General features: G+C 38.5%; 1 protein-coding gene across 7 annotated transcripts in view; it reads right to left on the bottom strand.

Annotated features, from left to right (window-relative positions):
* ERC1 (ELKS/RAB6-interacting/CAST family member 1) overlaps nucleotides 1-20,472 on the bottom strand; it is a 370,818-nt gene that overhangs the window by 202,344 nt on the left and 148,002 nt on the right. For all 7 annotated transcript variants that reach the window (XM_027857322.1, XM_027857320.1, XM_027857325.1 and 4 more), the window contains 4 exons: nucleotides 20,283-20,420; nucleotides 11,193-11,333; nucleotides 10,044-10,184; nucleotides 570-763 (listed from right to left, as the gene is read on the bottom strand). In XM_027857322.1, the coding sequence (XP_027713123.1) occupies nucleotides 570-763; nucleotides 10,044-10,184; nucleotides 11,193-11,333; nucleotides 20,283-20,420 (614 nt within the window). The remainder of the gene's footprint in view (nucleotides 1-569; nucleotides 764-10,043; nucleotides 10,185-11,192; nucleotides 11,334-20,282; nucleotides 20,421-20,472) is intronic.

Raw genomic sequence — 20,472 nt, 5'->3', positions numbered from 1 at the left:
AAGGAAATTCTGGATGAGTTCCATGGATAGGCCTATGAAACAAACCTTATAAACCTTAGATTTATGGTTAAAGGCCCACAAAATCTTATCCAAATGTTATTTAAATTTTCTTAATTATCAAATGTGATGTCTACAGTGATAGAACTGTCTGCACATCCATCATTTTGAAAAGTTCAAGAATTAAGAACTCAATGGAAACATAGCTAAATTAATAAGGTCCTTTCCAACAGTGAATATTCCCAATATTTGGGCTATTAATTATAGAAACTCTTAGTAATGTCACTGAGTAAGGCTCGAACTCTAGAATTAATAGCCACCTTTCGCTCTACTAAATAATGTCATCATCCTGTTACTTTGCTCACCAATGTGGTAACTTCTAATAAACTACAAGAAATGAGAGTAACCAATGAATGACAAGGAGATTAATAAAGCAAGGTCAAGAACTAAAGTGGTTAAAGCTAAAACCAGTTACCCAAATTACACTCCCACCTCCACCCCCTAAAAAGTTATAAACCCATACTTTAACCATTCTGACCTCATCAGCCAACTTCCAATTTATCCATCCTTACCTCTCCAGCTCGGCTATCTTCTTATCTTTATCATTCTTCTCATTTTCCATTTCCTTTAAGATTTCCAGGAGACGATCTACCTCTGCCTGGGCCTTACTGGATTCATCCCTATGCTGTGTAATCTCTTTCTCTAACTGTTGAAGTCGATCATTCATCTCAGGACTGCCTCTGGCTTCTAGAGTTGCTTCATGTGCCTACAAAGTAAAGCAGAACAAAGACCATTAGAAACACACACACACACACACACACACACACACACACACACACACACACACACACACCAATCAATCAAAAAATAAGTATTTATTAAGCCTGCTACATACCAGGCATTGTCAATACAAAGGAAAAATGAGATAGTCCTGCCCTCAAGAAACGTATATTGAGGAAAGGAAAGAGGGAGAATAGGAGAGATGAGGGAGGGAGGGATTTATTAAGCATCTACTATTTGCTAGGCACTGATCTATGAGCTTTTCAAATATTATTTCATTTGATCTTCACAACATCCCTGACAGGTAGGTGTTGTTATTACCCTCATTTTACAATTAAAGAAACTGAGGCAAACAGAGGTCACATGACTTGCCTGGGGTCACAGAGCTAGTAAGAATCTGAGATCAATTTAGAACCCCATGCCCAGTTCTCCATCCACTACACAATCCAGCTTTCTTCTCAGGAGAGACCCTATGTGCCTATGCAGTCTATACAAGACACATACAATACACAAGATAACCTGGGATGGAAAGGCATGAACAACTGAAGGTCCAAGGAAAGATCTCCTTCAGAAGGTTATGCTTGAGCTGAATCTTGAAGGAAACCACCAAGGACTCTGGGAAGGGGAAGTGAGGAAAGAGAACATTCTAAGAGTGAAGGCAAGCCTGTGCAAAGGCACAGAGGTGGAGAACAAAAAGCCATGTATGAGGAACAGAAAGCACATCACTACAGCTGGATCAAAGAGCACACAGGGGAAAGGAAGATATAAGGAGATTAAAAGAGTAGGAAGGGGCCAGATTACGAAGGGCTTTAAATGCTCAATGAAGGATAGAATTAGATCCTAGAGACAACAAGGACCTATTGGAGTTTACTGAGTAGAGGAGTGATGTGGTTAGATCTGTGCTTTAGGAAAATCACTGTGTGAAAGATGGACTTGGGCAGAGGGATGGGAGAGAAAGATTTAAAGTAGAGAGATCAAAGAGGAGATCATTATGATAGTCTAGGTCTAGCATACAGGTAATAAGGGCATGAACTATAGTGGAGAAAATTACACATAGACACGTGTGTGTGTGTGTATATGAATGAATGTTGTAGAAGTAGAAAAGCCATGACATGGCAGCTTATTGAACATGTGAAGTGAGAATAAGGAGCTAAAAGTGACACTAAAGATGCAAACCTGGGTGAGGAGGAGGATGGTTAGTGCTTTCAACAACAAAAAAAAAATCTGGAAGAGCAGAGGATTTAAGGGGAAAATAAGTTTTGCTTTGGATACAATTCTTTTTACACTCAATACTGTTATAGTGGAATCTTACACAGAGGAAAGAGATCCTAAAGTTAGTAGAGGAGGCCAAAATTGTATGTAGTCAAAATAATTTTGATGCAATGGAAGGATTCCAACAACTACAGAGTTAGAGAATCGAGGTTCACATTCTACTTTTTCCACTTAAGCAGACTCGGTTTCCTCATCTATAAAATGAGATTAGACAAGATGGCCCACCAGGCTCTCTCCAACTACAAAGCTATATGTATCTAACCTTGAAAATCTCTTACAGTCTCTATAAAATAATGTACAGTCTTTTAAAATCGTGTCTCAAGTTGCAGCTTGAAAAGGCCTACAGTTTTTATAAAAGAAGGCAATTTGCATTAAATGCAAAGTAAGATTGTTGCTATGGAAACAACTGAATATAAATTTTATTTTCCATTACAACCATACTGTTATTGGCCAGGAAAGAGTAAGAACCAGAATTTCTACTCAGTAGAAGAGAGGAGAAACAAGTAAAGAATTAGCTGGCAGGAAAAAGAATGAGTAGGGGAGAAAACCAACCAAAAAGCATTAGTAACTTATACTGGAGAGGCATCACCTGCAATCAGCATGAAGCAAGAGAGGACACAGAGAAGCTAAAGAGGAGAGAGTGAGGAAGTCCAAATAAAATTGTCTCTCTCATTTGCTGAATTAACCAGCCATGCTGGATCACCATGGGTCCAAAGCAACTCGTGGCCTATGGGAATTGAAAGAAGCCTCTCGAATCAAATTCCTCTTGAGACATTCAACTCAAGAGAAGTAAGAAGACCTGAGACCACCTGAGAAAAGAGCGGACTCTTGCTCTGTCTACCTTCTTCTTTTTCTTTTTCCTTTCTCAAGGGAATAGCACTCTATAATACAATCTAGACTTTATAAATTGCTTTTTACTAATATTACTACTTTAATATTGTTAATTTAATTATATGTTATATTCATATATAATAATATATAATATATTGATTTAGTATGTTAATAATATTAATACTTTAATATTATTACTAATATTAAAAAGGGAAATTATATCTTTAGAAGATGAAATTGACCATAATAATAATTGCTTTTATTATGACTTTTCATTTATCAGAAGCTGGTCTTTCCCAACTACAAAAACGCAGATGTTAGTTAAGAACATTAGAATCCAAGGGTGCTGACAAGGTTACTAAGGGAAAGAAAAGAGAAGAGGGCCCAGGATGGAACCCTGGGATGTGTCCACCAACTCAATTGCATAAAATGGATGAAACTAGCAAAGAACACTGAGACAGAATGGTCAGACAGCTGGAGAATAGGAGAGGGCAGTGGAGAAGAGGAGAGGAGAAGACCAGGAAAGAGTGGCTGACAGCAGCAAAGGCTGCGGAGAGGTCAAGAAGAAAGATAGTGAGAGGTCATCAGATTTGGTATTTATAAGGCCACTGATAACCCTGGAAGGATTAATTTCAGTTGTGTGATGAGATATGAGCCAGACTGTAGATGGCTTAGCAGACAGTGAATGAAGGGGAAGTAAAAGCACCGAATACAGAAAGCTTTTTCAAAGAGTTTCTCTGAGAAAGAGAGGCTCAAAACTGCATAGTCTGATTTCAGATCCAGCCTCTTTGGTTTACTGCCTATGAATCCTTGGGCAAGTCACTTACTTTCCCTGGCAATCAGTTTCTTCCTCTCTAAGATGAAAAGGGTATATTAGATGGCTTCTGAGAAAATGTCGAGCTCTAAATTCAAACCCTAAGATCTAGTCATTCCCATTATACAACTGAAGCTTTCCACCTACGTGCCTCTGCTCCAGACAAAGCCATGACACTTTCTGCATCCTCGCCTCTTACCTGCTGAACTCCTTTCCATCCTTTAAAGCCTAATTCAATATGCCACTCCCTCTATGAAGGAACTGGGGAGCAGAAGAAAGTGAGGTATCCTCACAAATTAAAGTAAAATAAAACAATTTAAAATATTTTAATTAATGTACTTCTGAAATACATGTAATTTAAAGAAGTAATTTCATATTATTTTTAAATTCAATAAACATTTATTGAGCAACAGAATATCAAAACCATTAAGATTATCCCTGCTAATAATCCAGTTTTCCTAATATAACATCGAATACAACACTTAACACAAAAATTAAAATTTTCTAGTATTCTTACTATTCTCCATCATAGACATGCACAAATGTGACAAACAGATGCAAAGCACTTTGCATAACAAAGAATATTTTATCTAAATTGGGCTGAGTGGTAAAATCACAAGTTGTCACACCTTAAGGATTAAATGTACCAATTCTCACTGACATTTTTGTCAAGACAGAGTAGGCTAATATGTACAGTTACCTAAGATGTTCTTTATTTTCAGTCAATCAGTTAATAAGCATTTATTAAGTACAGACTACGTGCCAGGCATTGTGCTAAGCTTTGGGGATACAAAGAGAGGCAAAAGATAGCCCCTGCCCTCCAAGAGGTTATAAACTAATGGGGATGACAACAAGCAAACAAATACCTTTTTTTTTTTTTTTTAAGCCATACACAAAATAGGAAGTAAATAAGAGAGAGAAAGGCTAGAATTAAGAGGGGTTAGGAAAGGCTTCCTATCGAAGACACTTTTTCTTCATTTTTCTTGGGTTTTGGTTTTTTTTGGGGGTCGGTTTTCTTTCACAGCATGACTTACACAGTAATGTGTTTTGCATGACTATACATGTATAAGTTATGTCAAATTGCTTGCCTCCTCAATACGTAGGAGGGGAGGAAGGGAGATGAATTTAGAACTCAAAATTTGAAAAAGGAATGTTAAAATTGTTTTTATATATAATTGGGGGAAAAATAAAATATTAAGCTGAATCGAAATAAATAAATGAAGGAAAGGCTTCCTGTAGAAGACAATACCATAGCTGGGAATGAAAAGAAGCAGGGAAACCAAGAGACAGAGATGAAGATGGAAAGGATTCCAGGCATGGGAAACAGAGAAAATGCCCAGGTTAAGAGACAGAGGGTCTTATTCAGGGAATAGTCTGGAGACCATTTCAAGCAGTTTTACTACTGTATAATAAGCACATAAAATAACAAGATAGAAGAACAGGTAGAATCTCAAGACACAACAAATAAGATTTTTATATGCCATTAACTTAAAATGATCTATTTCCTACTTTAAAATAGTAAAATATTTAATAAATTAAAATTTAAAATTTGCATGGCAAATACTGTTGGGTTGGCAAAGATAAATGGGAACATAAATATACGGGAAATCTTAAAGTTTTGGACATTAAAATATATTGACATTATTTCCATTTAATTGATATAATAAATACTAAATAAAATAATATATTCTCTTAGGAAGAAAAGTTAGCAAAAACATGGACAAAATAATTTTTAAAATATACTGTACGGAAGCAGAGTCAAGATGAGGGAGTAAAGGTAGGGACTCACCTGAGCTTTCCCAAATTCCCCACCAAACAACTTTAAAATAATTCCTCTTAAGAAATTATTCAAGAAAACTGTCCTGATATCCTAGAATCAGAGAACAAAATGGAAATGGAACGAGAAATTGAAAATTTTCACCAAACACTTCCCATAAGAAATCTCAAAATGAAAACTCCCAGGAATATTATAGTCAAAATTTAAAGCTCTCAGGTCAAGGCAACCAGCCAGAATGAAAAATTCAAATATCATGGATCTAAAGGATTATACAGGATTTGGCAGCTTCCACATTAAAGAATCAGAAGGCTTGGAATATGATATTCCAGAAGGCAAAGGAGGTAGGATTCTAAGCAACCAAGAATCACCTACCCAGCAAAACAATATGATCCTTCAGGAGGTTAAAAAAAAAAAAGACATTTAACAAAATAAAGGACTTTCAAACTTTCCTAATTAAAAGACCAGACCTAAATAAAAAATTTGATCTCTAAATACAAGACTCAAAGGGAACATAAAAAAGTAAAGAAGAAACAAGAGAATATAAGAGATGATGAGCAGAAAGCTTTCAGAAAAACCTGGAAAGACTTATATGAATTGATGCAAAGTAAAGTGAGCAGAAGGAGGAGGACATTGTACATAGTAAGAGCAATATTGTATGATGATCAACTGTGAATGACTTGCCTATTCTCAGCAATGCAACAATCCAATATACAAGCAATGGGACACAGAAATCTATCCTGCCCTACAGGAAAACAGAAGAGGAAGGGGATAAGAGAAGGGGGCGAGGGGAAAGAGAGATAGAAGGGAGGGCAGATTAGGGGAAAGGGTATGCAGGATGCATGCTGTCTTGGGATTGGGGGAGGGATGAGACAGGGAGAAAATTTGAAACTCAAAATCTTGTGGAAGTGACTAAACTAAAAATAAATAAATTAATGAACCTTAAAGTGCAAAAAAAAGGGTGGGGGGAATAATCAATAGAGAGAAGGCACTAGACTGTTAGGCCTCGCATAGTGACTGACACATTGTAGGCACTGAATAAATGCTTCTGATTGATCTAAAATAAATAAATAAATAACAGATAAATAAATGGAAATCTTTAATAGTAAAAAAAAAAAAATTGCAACAATCCAAGATAATTCCAAAGGACTTATGATGGAAAATATTATCCACCCCCAAAGAAAGAAATGATGGCATATAAATGCAGATTGAAGCATGCTTTTTTTACTTTATTTTTTTAATTTATTTTTCTTGGGGGGTTTTTTGGGGTGGTGGTTGTCTGTGTTTACTTTTGAAACATGACTAATATGAAAATGTTTTGTATGACTGCACACGTATAATCTACATCAAATCGCTTGCCTTCTCAAGGAGGGGGCAAGGGTGAGAGGAAAAGAATTTGGGATTCAAAATTTTTAAAAACAAATGTTAAAAATTGTTTTTACATGTAATTAGGAAAAAATAAAATAAAAGTAAAATATTTCAAAATATATATATATATATAATATATATAATGCATGTATGTGTGTAGAGAGGAAGGGAGAGGGACAGAAGCGGAAGACAGAGACAGATGTACATTTGTCATTCAAACAACATGGCCAGCCCATCAGAGTTGTGCTCTTTGCAACTGAATTTGAATGTCTGGCAGTTCAGCTTGAGAAAGCACCTCGGTGTCTCTACCAACTCTCCTTCTACTTCAGTCTTGGCTTGCAGCCTTTTCTAGTTAAATAATTTACTGTCAGTGAGGAGGAGCTGACCTTGATGCCATGCCATTTTCACTGAAGACATCACAGAAAATGTCATGCTAAAAAGCATGGGAGCAAACATACGTCCCTGCTTCACTCCATTAGTCACTGAAAAAGCGCAGGAGGATTGTCCATTATCCAGAACCTGTATAAGCATGTTGTCATGGAACTGGCATAATTTTCCACAAGCCTGCATGACTAACTATATCAAAGGCTTTGGTCAAATTAATGAATGTTGTATACAGAACTCTGTCCTGCTCTCGGCATTCCTCCTGGAGTTGTCAGGCAGCAAACACCACATTGACTGCTCCTTGGTCCTTTCTGAAGCCTATTAAGAAGGACTCCGGCAAGAATCTTGTCAGCAACGATTAAGAGAGAGACCACTCTGTGATTGTCACAGAACAGCCTATTTCCTTTTCCTTGACAGAGATGACCAATGGAAGGAGGCATCCTTGAACTCATGGGGGATAGCTTCCTCTTGCCATATAACCTGTATGAGCAGTGGACCCCCGGTTTTGTAAATCTCAGCTGGAATAGAATCAGCACCAGGCACTTTACCACACAAGAGGAGCCTAATGGCATCCAAAACCTCTTCTTCAGTTGGAAGTCTGGCTAGAGAGGGATTGACTTTAACTTGAGGTGAGCAATCAGTGACTTCAGCATTGGTCGATGACGGTCTGTTGAGAAGGCTCTGGAAGTGTTAACACATCTCTCCAGGATCATGTCCTTATCATTAACCAACTTGGCTCCATCAACCCTGAGTAGTTGAGATGAAACATAGGTCTTTGGAACATAAATAACCTTCAGGGCATCATAAAAGCACTTTGCATTGTTACTATCAGCATAAAACTGAATTTCATCTGTCTTCTTACTGAGCCAAGAATCCTGCATCTCTCTAAAATTTGCTTGCGCTTTACTTTTGATGGAGTTAAATGCTGCCTTCTTAGACATGGATGAACTATTCTGTTGGTAAACCCTGTAGAGTTCTCATTTTTCTTTTAGCAGATTCTGAATTTCTCAATCATTTTCATAAAGCCAAACTTGATGTTTGCAAGATCCAGATGAGTAAATGCAGTGTTGTACACCAAATCTCTGAAAACTGTCCAATCCTTGTCTGCTCCACTGTTGCCAATTGTGTGTTGGCTCAACTTTCTTTCCAAGTTAGCAATGAACTGTTCGTGCTTGGAAAAGCACTATAATCTGTTGACATTGTCTTGTGGTAGTTGTCTTGCCTTGGGGCCACCATATTTGTTGAATGCAAATGTTTAGCTAGGAAAGGATAAATCTATGAATGAGTCCAGCACTCTGCTTCACAGATCACCTTCCTCACTCTCACATCCTATCTGTCTCTCTCCCCACCACAAAGTCTTTGATAGAGTGACCTTGGCATTCTGCTGTTCCAGGAACAAGACATTCCATCTCTAGTTTCCGGGTATTCTCTCTGTCTCTCATGCCTGGAATACTCTCCCTCCTCCACTCCTACTACTTACCTTCCTTGCTTCCTTAGAATCCCAAATAAAATCCCACTTTCTACAGGAAGCCTTCCCCAACAATTCCAGTGCCTTCCCTCTGTTAATTATTTCCTATTTATCCTATATATCACTTGCTTTGCATATATTTGTTTGCATGTTGTCTCCCCCATTATATTGTAAGCTTGTTGAGGGCAGGGACTATCTTTTGTTCTTTTTGTATTCCCAGCACTCAGAACAGTGCCTCACACATCATGATATTTACTAAATTTTTATTGATTGATCTGAATCAAACACCACTAAATAAACCCCTAAGGAAAGAAGCTCAGTGAGTAGTTTCTATCTATTCAAAAGTTAGCTTAAGACACATAACTTGCTCATTTTCTTAGGTTTGAAATTTGACTTCCCAGCATTTCATGATATGAAGTCTTAAAACCAATAATATTGCCAGATGACTTATGTATTTGGGAAAGAGCTAAAGTGGAAAACTTTCTTTTCTATTCCTGGCTCTACCACTTCATAACCACATTAACGTCCCCTGTCCTGTGCTCACTGAGGTCCCTTCCAACTCTCAAATACTGAGATTCTGTGATTTCCACAGATCATAATGTTATTAAGTGTTTGAGGCAGGAAGAGAACATAGGTCTTTCTAATTCCAAGTCCAGCACTCTATAAACCCAGGATGGCTGACCCTAGTATTTTACTCTTGGAAAAGGAAGCAATGTGGGCTATATGAAATTGTTCTAATAGAAAGAATATTAACTTGATCATCAGGAAAACTGTGTTTTATGCCTAGTCTACCAAATGCTGCTATGTACCAAGGGAAACCATATAAGACACCGCCCATTTTTCTATTTTATGCTAAAATATCTACCCACTATATGAAAATCAAAGATTTCTTAATAGAATGGAATTAATAGAAATAACCTAAGGAATCACCCATCATTTTCAGAGTAAGAACACTAAAGCCAAGAAAAGTCCACCAAATGGCCCATGAACACAAAAGCCAAGAAACTACGTTTCCTGGTCTATCCAGTGTTCTTCCCACTATACTCCACTCCTCCTTGGAGGGACTGAATTTCAGTGAGGTAACAGATTAGGAAGGAAAGGAGCTACGAGCACGATACATAATACACGCTTTCTATCTTTTTTAATTTTTTCCTTTCCCTTCCCACTATGCACACATGAGCACACATGCATACATAGGCACACACATAGCACAAAGATATTGTGGGAATAAGGTACAGGAATGTGACATTTTAAATCTCTGGGATCACTACAAGGTTTTTCACTTGATAGTGATGGAGGTTCCTAACTCATCTACAATTTAAATAAGGCAAGAACACAGGGCAATTTTTTTTAACCTTTTTCAATTGTGATTCCATTTTCAAACATTCTTCCTTCTTCTGCTCCAAAGCAATCTCCAGTGTCTTAAGCCTTGAATCCTTCTTCAATCCTGAGGAAGCCAGAGAAGAAGCATGTTCCTTGAGGTCCAAGAGTGAAGCCTAAAAAATAACAGATACTTGATATAAATGCTAGCCAGAGGTCTCAAAATTTATGCCATGTCTGTGTGTTCTGATTTTCACTCTACTGGTATATACAAATGTATTCTTATTTAAAAAGCAAAGAATGATCATTAGAAGAGTCAGCTTTGCTCCATGTTAAACTTAAATCTAACCTAAAGTCAAAGGGTATTTAAGAATAGCTGAAAGTTATTTAGTCATATAAAGAATTATAGTTTTAACGTTGTAAGTCAAGTTCTATTACTAATAATCCTGAATAGGTGTGAGCTCAATCATATGACAGTATTTTCACTTTTACATGGAAAAGACTATATGAGGCAATGCTATAAATTTATGTTTCTATAAATTTCCAAAGGATAAGCATTCAGAGGGTAACTCTAAAGCCAACGTTTTATCAGTTCACATGGCTTTAGGCCATTTTTGCTCTTCAGTTCACACACTTCACATAAAGGAGCATCTCCAAATGCATGCTAAAAGGAAATTAAGTTGGTTGATGACAATTCCAGATTTCTCTGCCAATAACAAAAAACATTTATAGAGCTGAAGGTCAATAAATCCTTCCTTGATTTTCACATTCCTTCTGTTGCCTTACCATCATCCTAATAACCCTAAAAATGTAATAGGGTCCCAATGATTTCAAGAGATGATATACAGAAATAGTATAAATTAGCAGAATTTAAATTCATCAAGGAGTTAGCCAAGAATTTTAAATGTATATGTACTATTCTGCTAAGTCACTGAACAACTTCCCAAAATATAGCCATTTTGAATACATCCTTCAAGTGATTTTCAGAAAGCTTGCTGCATAAACTATGATTAGATTCACCCTCCCAATTATTCTCTATATGATAACCATCCCCAAAAATAACTATGACAATATATACACACTCACAACATGAGTAAACACACACACACACACACACACACACACACACCACACACCCCTAGTCATTAAGTCAAATCAAGCACATAAATTTTTATGAGATTAACCTCTTTCTCAGAGAGGTCTCCTTGCAAGAGGCTGACTTTTTCCTTTAAATCCTTCAGGTCTTTCTTATAGTTGTCAATCTCCTCTTGCTTCTCCCGTTCATCTCTGTCCCGCTGCTCCTTCAAGCGTTCAATTGTCCTCTCCTAAGGAAAAAAACACAATAATCTCTTAAGGGTTTCATTTGGTATTGCTATCAATTCTGACTATGGCTAAAGAAATTATACTTTTCCTTTCCATCTACAACAGGTTTAAAAATTGTGGGGTTTTTTTTTTTATTTTGCCTTTGTTTCAAAGCAACTATCCTTCCTACGATGATTTTGACAACAGTCAACATTGATCTGACTTTGCCCTCATGAATATTCTGGTTCTATTTTTTTTTTCAACTTCTGCTAGTACTGGAGATCACTAAAACATCCATTTGCAGTAACTCCATTAATACATACTCCAAGCAACCAAAAATCTAAATAAAATTGGTCATATCAGCTAAGGGCATTAAGGAAAGGAAGGACAGAAACAAGCCTCTATTCAAGCACCGACTTACTAATATCCTCATTTTGCAGTTGAGGAAACTGAGGCAAACAAAGGTTAATTGACTTGCCCAGAGTCAGAGAGAGTATCTGAAGCCACATCTAAACTCGAGTCTTCCTGACTTCAGGCCCAGAGCTCCATCCACCGCACCACCTAACTACTTCTGGTATCTGACAAACAAGAAGAAACAAACATTTCCTTTTGAGTTATCCACAAGCCCAGTTATTTAAAAAACACTAAAAACATCTTAGAATTTATGATGTATGAGGCATGCGACATAAAAATTAGGTAAGAAGAAAGCATACTACTAAAATGACTTGCTTACAACAGGTAAGTTGGAAAACTGAAGCAACAAAACCCTAATCCCTGATGGGCAGCTCAAAGATTCAGAGAATAGTAACCACGTCCTTGAAAAAAATCAAGTCTAAAACACACAGGGATGTTCTAGAGATTTCCCAGCTGCCACAGGAAGAGTCTAGCCACTTCTTTAAATAGCCATTCTTAAAAAAATATATATATATATACACACACAAACTCCCCCCTACAGCTTTGAATAAATAAATTGTGAAAATTTTGCAATCTCAAATGTACTAGATTAAAAATATGTCATTTTTTTTAAAATTAAAAAACACACAAAGACAGTAGAATTGATTAAAAATGATAAAAGTAGGGCAAGCAAAGGAATTATCAAAATGATGTAACCAGAAAGGCATGGGATTAATCGAAGGCGCTTCAAGTGGTCAGTACAGGAAATAAACCTATCAATCAATTGATCAACATCCCTTTATTAAGCATTTACTATGTACTAAATACTGTGCTATGCACTGTGAATACAAGAAAAGGTAAAAACAATCCCCGCACTCAAGGAGACATTTTCTATTGGAGAAGACCACAAGCAAATAAGTAGGTACACAAAAGATACGTACAGAGGAGAGATGAAAGGTAATCCCTTCTCAGAGATACTAGCATGTGAGAATACTGGGAAAGACCTCCTTCAAAAAGTGACTGAGCCAAAGATGGCAGAGGGAAAGCAGTGACTTGCTAGAGCTCTCCCCCAAACCCCTCCAAATACTTACAAAAAATGGCTCTAAACAAATTCTAAAGCAGCAGAACCCACAAAAAAAAAACCAGAATAAAACAAATTTCCAGCCCAAGACAACCTGGATGGCTGATAGTAAAGGTATATCACTCTGGGCTGGGAGAGGAGCGCAGTTTGGCGGGCGCAGCAACCCTGGAGCAGGCCTCAGAGGGCTGAATCGCGGGCAGCTGTAGCGGTTTGCAGACTTCTCAACCCACGAACTCCAAAGACAACTTAGAAGATCAGTGGGAAAAGTCTGTTACTGTGATGAGAGAAGAATCTAGATCTCAGCCGCCCCAAGGGCAGCGGCTGGCTTCTGAGCTTCTGGCCCACACAGTGAGGGGGAATCCAGTGGCTGATCAGAGGGGGATTGCAAGGATCTCTTTGCCAGGGCTGAGGCAGGAATTTCTTGCTTTACCTGTGCTTGGATCTGGGTCACAGTTCTGAGGGGCAGCCTTGGGGCGAGGAGGAGCACTGGCGTGGTGGAGCTTGTTGTGGCGGTGGAGAGGAAAAGACCTTGCCCCTTATCATAGCACCTTGGAAGAACTGACACTTTTCAGGTCCCTAGAAGTATCTCTGAAAACAGCTGTACAAACCCCCAAAGCTTGGGACAGTACATTCACCACATTGGAAATAGACTCTTACTTTAACAAAGAGTTTAAAACTCAAGTAATTGGTTGGGATCATGAGCAAGCAGCGCAAAAAGAGTCAGACTATATTACCTTACTTTGGTGACAAAGAAGATCAAAACATACAACCAGAAGAAGAAAACAAAGTCAAAGCTCCTACATCCAAAAATTCCAAGAAAAATACGAATCAGTCCCAGGCCTTGGAAGAGCTCAAAAGGGATTTTGAGAAGCAAGTAAGAGAAGTAGAGGAAAAACTGGGAAGACAAATGAGATTGATGAAAGAAAATCATGAAAAGCAAGTTAACCGCTTGCTAAAGGAGACCCAAAAAAATACTGAAGAAAATAACACCTTAAAAAATAGCCTAATCCAAATGGCAAAAGAGGTCCAAAAAGCCAATGAAGAAAAAAATGCCCTAAAGAGCAAAATTGGACAAATGGAAAAGGAAGTCCAAAAGCTTACTGAAGAAAATACTTCCTTAAAAATTAGAATAGAGCAATTGGAAGCTAGTGACCTTATGAGAAATTAAGACACCGTAAAACAAATCCAAAAGAATGAAAAATTAGAATACAATGTGAAATATCTCATTGGGAAAACAACTGACCTGGAAAATAGATTCAGGAGAAAGAATTTAAAAATTATTGGACTATCTGAAAGCCATGATCAAAAAAAGAGCCTAGACATCATCTCTCAAGAAATTATCAAGGAAAACTGCCCTGATATTTTAGAACCATAGGGCAAAATAGAAATTGAAAGAATCCACCGATCTCCTCCTGAAAGGGATCCCCAAAGGAAAACTCCTAGGAATATTATAGCCAAATTCCAGAGTTCCCAGGTCAAGGAGAAAATATTGCAAGCAGCCAGAAAGAAACAATTCAAGTATTGTGGAAACACAATCAGGATAACACAAGATTCAGTTGCTTCAAAATTAAGGGACCGCTGGGCATGGAATATAATATTCTGGAAGGCAAAGGAGACAGGATTACAACCAAGAATCACCTACCTAGCAAAACTGAGTATAATTCTTCAAGGGAAAAAATGGTCATTCTGAAATAGAGGGCTTTCAAGCATTCTTGATGAAAAGACCAGAGCTGAATAGAAAATTTGACTTTCTAATACAAGACTCAAGTGGAACATGAAGAGGTAAACAGGAAAAAGAAATCATAAGAGACTTATTAAGGTTGAACTGTTTACATTCCTGCATGGAAAGATGATATTTGTAACTCATGAGACCTTTGTCAGTATTAGGGTAGTTGGAGGGAAAAAATTATGTGTATGTATATATATACAGATAGATAGATGGATGGATAGGTAGATAGAGGGCACAGGGTGAATTGAAGATGAAGGGGTCATATCTGGAGAATAAAATTAAGGGGTGAGAGAGGATTATACCAGAAGAAGGAGAAAGGGAAAGGTAGAATGGGGTAAATTATCTCACAAAAAAACAGAAAAGAAGAGGCTCTTACAGTGGAGGGGAACCGGGGGAAGGTGAGAGGAAATGAGTGAATCTTATTCTCATAGGATTTGACTTAAGGAGGGTATAACATACACCCTCGATTGGGTATGGAAATCTGTCTTACCCTACAGGAAAATAGGAGGGGAAGGGGACAAGAGAGTAGGGGGATGATAGAGAGGAAGGCAGATTGGGAAAGGGGGTAATCAGAAGCAAATACTTCTGAGGAGGGACAAAAGAAAGAATAGAATAAATGGGGGAGGGCAGGATAGGATTAAGGGAAATAGAGTTAGTTTTTCACAGCATGTCTACTATGGAAGTGTTTTGCATAACTGCACAAGTATAGCCTATATTGAGTTGCTTGCCTTTTCAATGAGGGTGGGTGGGGAGGGAGGAAGGGAGGAAATTTGGAACCCAAAGTTTAAAAAAACACATGTTTAAAAAAAAAATGTTTTCACATGCAACTGGAAAACAAGAAATACAGGAAATGGGGTACAGAAATCTATCCTGCCCTACAAGAAAATAGAAGGGGAAGGTGGGGGGAGGGATAGCAGGGAAAGCAGACTAGAGGAAGGGGTATTCAGAATGCATGCCATCTTGGGGTGGGGCAAGGGGTGAGATGGGGTGAAAATTTGAAACTCAACATCTTGTGGAAGTAAATGTTGAAAATAAAAATAAAAAAAAAATTTAAAAAAATTAAAAAAAATAAAATGATTGGATCAAATCACAATTCCACCACCACCACCACCAACAACAACAACAACAACAACAACAAAAATAAAAAGGTGACTGAGCTGAGTCTGGAAGAAAGGAATTCTGAGAGGCTTTAAAGCAGGCCTGCACAACATATGGCCTGCAGGCTACTTGCAGCCTGCCAAAGTGGTCTGCGGGTGGCATATTGTGCAGGCTTGTTTTACATCCTCTACATTTTTCGCAGGCTACCTGAAATCTTTTCACAGCCTGTGTTTTAAAAAAAAACAAACAAACATAAACCTAAAGGTGAAAGGGATCAAGGGTAGGTTTCTGAAGATGGAAAAGACATGAGTATGTTTGTAGACATAGGTAAGTAGCCAATAGACAAGAAGAGACGGAAACCAGTAAGAGAGTAGAGATGACAGAACAAGCAAGCTGCTAGAGAAAACGGGATGGTATGGTATTGTTTGTGTACACAGAAGGGTTTGCCTTAACAAGGAGAAAGGCCTCCTCTTCATATGAGACTAGGGTGAAGGAGATGATAATGACAGAAGATACCTGGGTGTATAAGATTAGGAGAAGGGAAAAAGAAAAAGCTCTCAGCAAATGGTTTCCATTTTTTTTTTTTTTTTTTTGCAATTGGGGTTAAGTGACTTGCCCAGGGTCACACAGCTAGTAAGTGTCAAGTGTTTGGTCTGAGGCCGGATTTGAACTCAGGACCTCCTGACTTCAGGGCTGGTGCTCTATCCACTGCGCCCCCTAGTTGCCCCAAATGGTTTCCATTTTTCCAGTAAAATATGAGGCAAGATTCTGAACTGAGAGAGTAAGGAGAAGCAGAGCCATGGGAGGTTTGAGAAGGATAAGAGGACAGTGAAATGCTTAGTGAAGTACATAAGGATAGCCTCACCACTGCACTTAAGTGACAAAAATTTGTAGTGAATCCAGTCAGTGCTGTTTCATGATTTTCTCCAACTTCATTCAGTAGCATGTGAAGAGGAGTGAAGGCATCAGATAGTAGGAGTAATCCAAGGCTCTGGCTTGGCAGGGCAAGATCAGTGCAGTCAAGAGAAAAGGATAGAGTTGAACTAGTTCATAAAAATGTCAAGATAGGAAAGAGAGGAGAACATGTGGAGTACAGGGATGATGACCTGGGAAAGTACTGAAGGGTTGAGAGATTCAGAAGTCACAGTGAATAAAATAGAAGGTTAGTGGTTATAAGGCAGAGAAAAAGGAGAATGTCAAAAGATTATGACCAGATAAAGGAATCTCAGAGCTTGTGAACAAGGAAGTAGAGTACTTGTGGATGATGGAAAAATCAAGGGTATGACCATGTCTGTCTGTCTATAGGCATGTATTGTGTAAGTGTATGTGTGTGTGTGTGTGTGTGTGTGTGTGTGTGTGTGTGTGTGTGCGCGCGTGTACACATTGAAGTCCCCTAAAATGAGGGCAAGAGTTAGGGGAAGGAAAAAAAGACTGAGCTGGGCACTGAATTCATTAAAGAAAGAAAGGGAATGTCTCAGGGGCTGGTAAACAACAGCTACCAGAATCCTGATTAGGTGATAAATACGTACTAAATGAACCTCAAAGGAGGACAAGTTATTAAGTGATGGTGGTAGAGAGTGAGTCCAGGAACTGGCAATGGGGATCAAGGAGCACTCTGATTACTCCACCATGACCAGTGAAAGGCAGGAAGAGAGAAGAAAGGGTAAGAAGTGAAAGTGTAACAAGCTCTGGGTCAGGGAAGCTGTGTCATCAAGAGGACTGAGGTTTCCCTGAATGCAAGGAAACTGAAAGAGTGAGGAAGGAAAAGATTTAAGATGACAGCAAGTTTGTTACCTCTGGAGCAGGCATTTGAGAAAGCACAGCAGAAGAGGTAGGTAGATCTTGAATGGACTGCTGGGAGTCGGGTGAAGGAGAGAATAGTTAAATGGAATGGGAACTTGGGAGCAGGCAGTGTGGCACAAAGAATGAGGTTTGTACAGTAATAGCCGGGGGATTCGGGAGGGAGGAGAGAGAAGGTAGGGGTGTGTGACAGCATGGCAGCGTGCTAATCACTGAGGAATGAATTCACGTATGCTACCATCATCCCCAACACACCAGGCAGCAGGGGTAGAAGTGCAGCAGGCTGGTAATGTAGAGTGAGGAATGAGTCTGGCCCTTCTCATGATGTGGAGGTTCCAGGAAGGGAATCAGCAATCACTAAGTCTGCCTTAAGGGAAGTATTGTGCCAGACTCGGGCAAAGGTGTATGGCTAGAAATAAGGTCAGAGACAGGAGAGGAGTCACAACCAACGTAGACTGGTAATGCCACGGCTGCCCCAGGCTTGGACTCTCCTTTCAAGCTAAAGGTGAAAGTGATTTACTCAGATTCATGAAGCTTGTGTCTGAGGTAAGATTGGAATTCAGGTCTTCCTAGCTTCTTCATACAAAGCCAGTATAGCTAGCTTGCAGGGTATGCAGAGGGAAGCAGTATAGACAACAGGAAAAAGTTAGAAAGAGTCAGGCGGTAAAAAAGCTTTAAATGCCAAACAAAGAACTTTATATTTGATCCAAAAGGTACCAGAGAGCTTACTGGAGTTTACTAAGTTGGGGGAGGTGGTGGGGTAAGAGGGGAGAAGATTGGGGAAAGCGGCATGTCATGATCAGAACTACAGAAAGAGAAGCCTAAATCTTAACTGCAATATCCCATAGGGAAAATAATTACTGGAGCAACAGAGAAAGATTTCAGGAACTCCAACGCTATATGATAGAGGCAGCTAGGTGGCGCAGTGGATAGAGCACTGGGCCTGAAATCAGAAAGACTCATCTTCATGAGTTCAAATCTGGCTTCAGGGGCAGCTAGGTGGCGCAGTGGATAGAGCACCGGCCCTGATGTCAGGAGTACCTGAGTTCAAATCCTGCCTCAGACCAAACACTTGACACTTACTAGCTGTGTGACCCTGGGCAAGTCACTTAACCCCAATCACCTCACCAAAAACAAAACAAAACAAAAACAAATCTGGCTTCAGACACTTACTAGCCATGTGACCCTGGGCAAGTCACTTAACCCTGTTTGCCTCAGTTCCTCATTTCTAAAATGAGCTGAAGAAGGAAACAGCAAACCACTCTAGTTATCTTTGCCACGAAAACCCCAAATGGAGTCACAAAATCTCAGACACAATAGAAACAACTCAACAACAACAACTGCCATGATATTCTAAAAATCTACATGGCTAAAATACATCAAATTCCAAAGCAGAAAAAATCCCCAGAGCTGGTGGCAGAGTATTTGGCTACCTGGAAAATCTTGCAATTAACTTCAGGTATGAAATGTGTCTTTTCTAATGGCAGTTGCTAAAACTGGAAAGGTGTAAAAGGATTTTCTCTCTTCCTATAAGACACATGCCAGCAAGAGAGTGCTGAATATTCTCTTCTGTTATACCCCTTGGGATTTCACAGAACCATGGAATCTCGGATTTAGAAGACACTTCAGAGGTTATCTAGTCCAACTTGTATTGGAATACTGAACTTGAATTCCACTAAGCCCAGAAATCTTTTCAGACAGATTGTTATCTAGCCAAATTTCCCCAATCTAATATTTGTAAAATTGACTTTTTTTACCCAAGATTTTACAACCTCTATTAAATACTATCTTATTAGATGTCTAGCCTATCAAGATATTTTAAGACCTACTTCATCTAATATGTTAGTTATGCCCCCTTAGCTTTGTGTCTCTCCAAATCTTATAAGTTTGACATTCTTCCTTTGTATAAATTACCGATTAAAAAAATTTTAACAAAGTAGGGCCAAGGATACTCTCCTTCAAGAATTATTATCAAGATCACAATGACCTAATAACAACTATTCCTTTGGTCTATTCATTCAACAAGTTATGAATACACTTAACATTATTACTGACTATCCCACAAATATCCATCTTCTCTGTAAGACAGATTCAATAAAATCTGTTGATGAAATCAGTCTAGTAACCCCGTTCAAGAAGGGAATGAGATTAGTCTGGCATACAAAAACCCAGGTCTTTGCAATCATTGTTTCTTTTTCTGGATGTTCATGAATTATTCTTCACCCTCTCATTACTTTTTTTTTAATTAAATGCTCTAACAAAGAGGGGACTAACCATCCTTGTAATAGTTCATTTGAGCTTACCTTGAACCAAAGTTAATTTTATGAGACTACGGTTTTACAAACTGGCCTCTCTTCCTCCCTTCCACTTCTTTTATATTGCAAAAAGTGTTTGCCTTTGTCCAGTGCTGCAAAACTCTCTTATTTTCCTTTCAATCTTTCAAATCTTTCAAAATATCTTCCAAATTATCTTTCAATCTTTCAAAATATCATAGAAATAGTTCAATAATCACATCTAATACTTTTTATGGGGGATACAGTTCAGCTGTGTATGGTGATCTGAACTTATCAAGAACAGCTAGGTGCTTTCTAATTATGGTCTTACTTGTCTTGAGTTAATTTTCTACTATTCGTTTTCCCCCTTATGTTCCAGGTGGCATATTTTTCTTTTTGGTAAACAAAATAAAAAGGCAAAATAAGATGTATAAGTTTTTGCCTTTTTTCCAATGCCAGTTATCATCATGAAACTGACCCTGAGCACCATTCTTATCCCTTATTTAATCCCCTTTATTTTCAAAATATTATTCAGCACCCACCCTTAAAGACAGCTGGCAAATAATAGTACAGCAAAAGGGACATGGTTACCACTCACCTTCTCCGAAAGGGCTTCTTCAAGAGTAGTCAATGCAGTGTCAGTATTGGTGGTGTCAGCCTGTAGAGATTTGACGCGTTCCTTCAAATTGCTCATCTGCTTCTCCTTATCTCTAAGCTGTTCCTGAAGATTTTCTATCTATAAGAAGGAGGGCCAAAAGGAAAGGCAATTGAGAAAGGCAGACACAAGG

The sequence above is a fragment of the Vombatus ursinus genome, unplaced genomic scaffold (genome assembly GCF_900497805.2).
Source record: "Vombatus ursinus unplaced genomic scaffold, bare-nosed wombat genome assembly UNPS02012082.1, whole genome shotgun sequence".
Taxonomy (NCBI): Eukaryota; Metazoa; Chordata; class Mammalia; order Diprotodontia; family Vombatidae; genus Vombatus; species Vombatus ursinus.
This window is presented reverse-complemented; position numbering and strand designations above follow the sequence as displayed.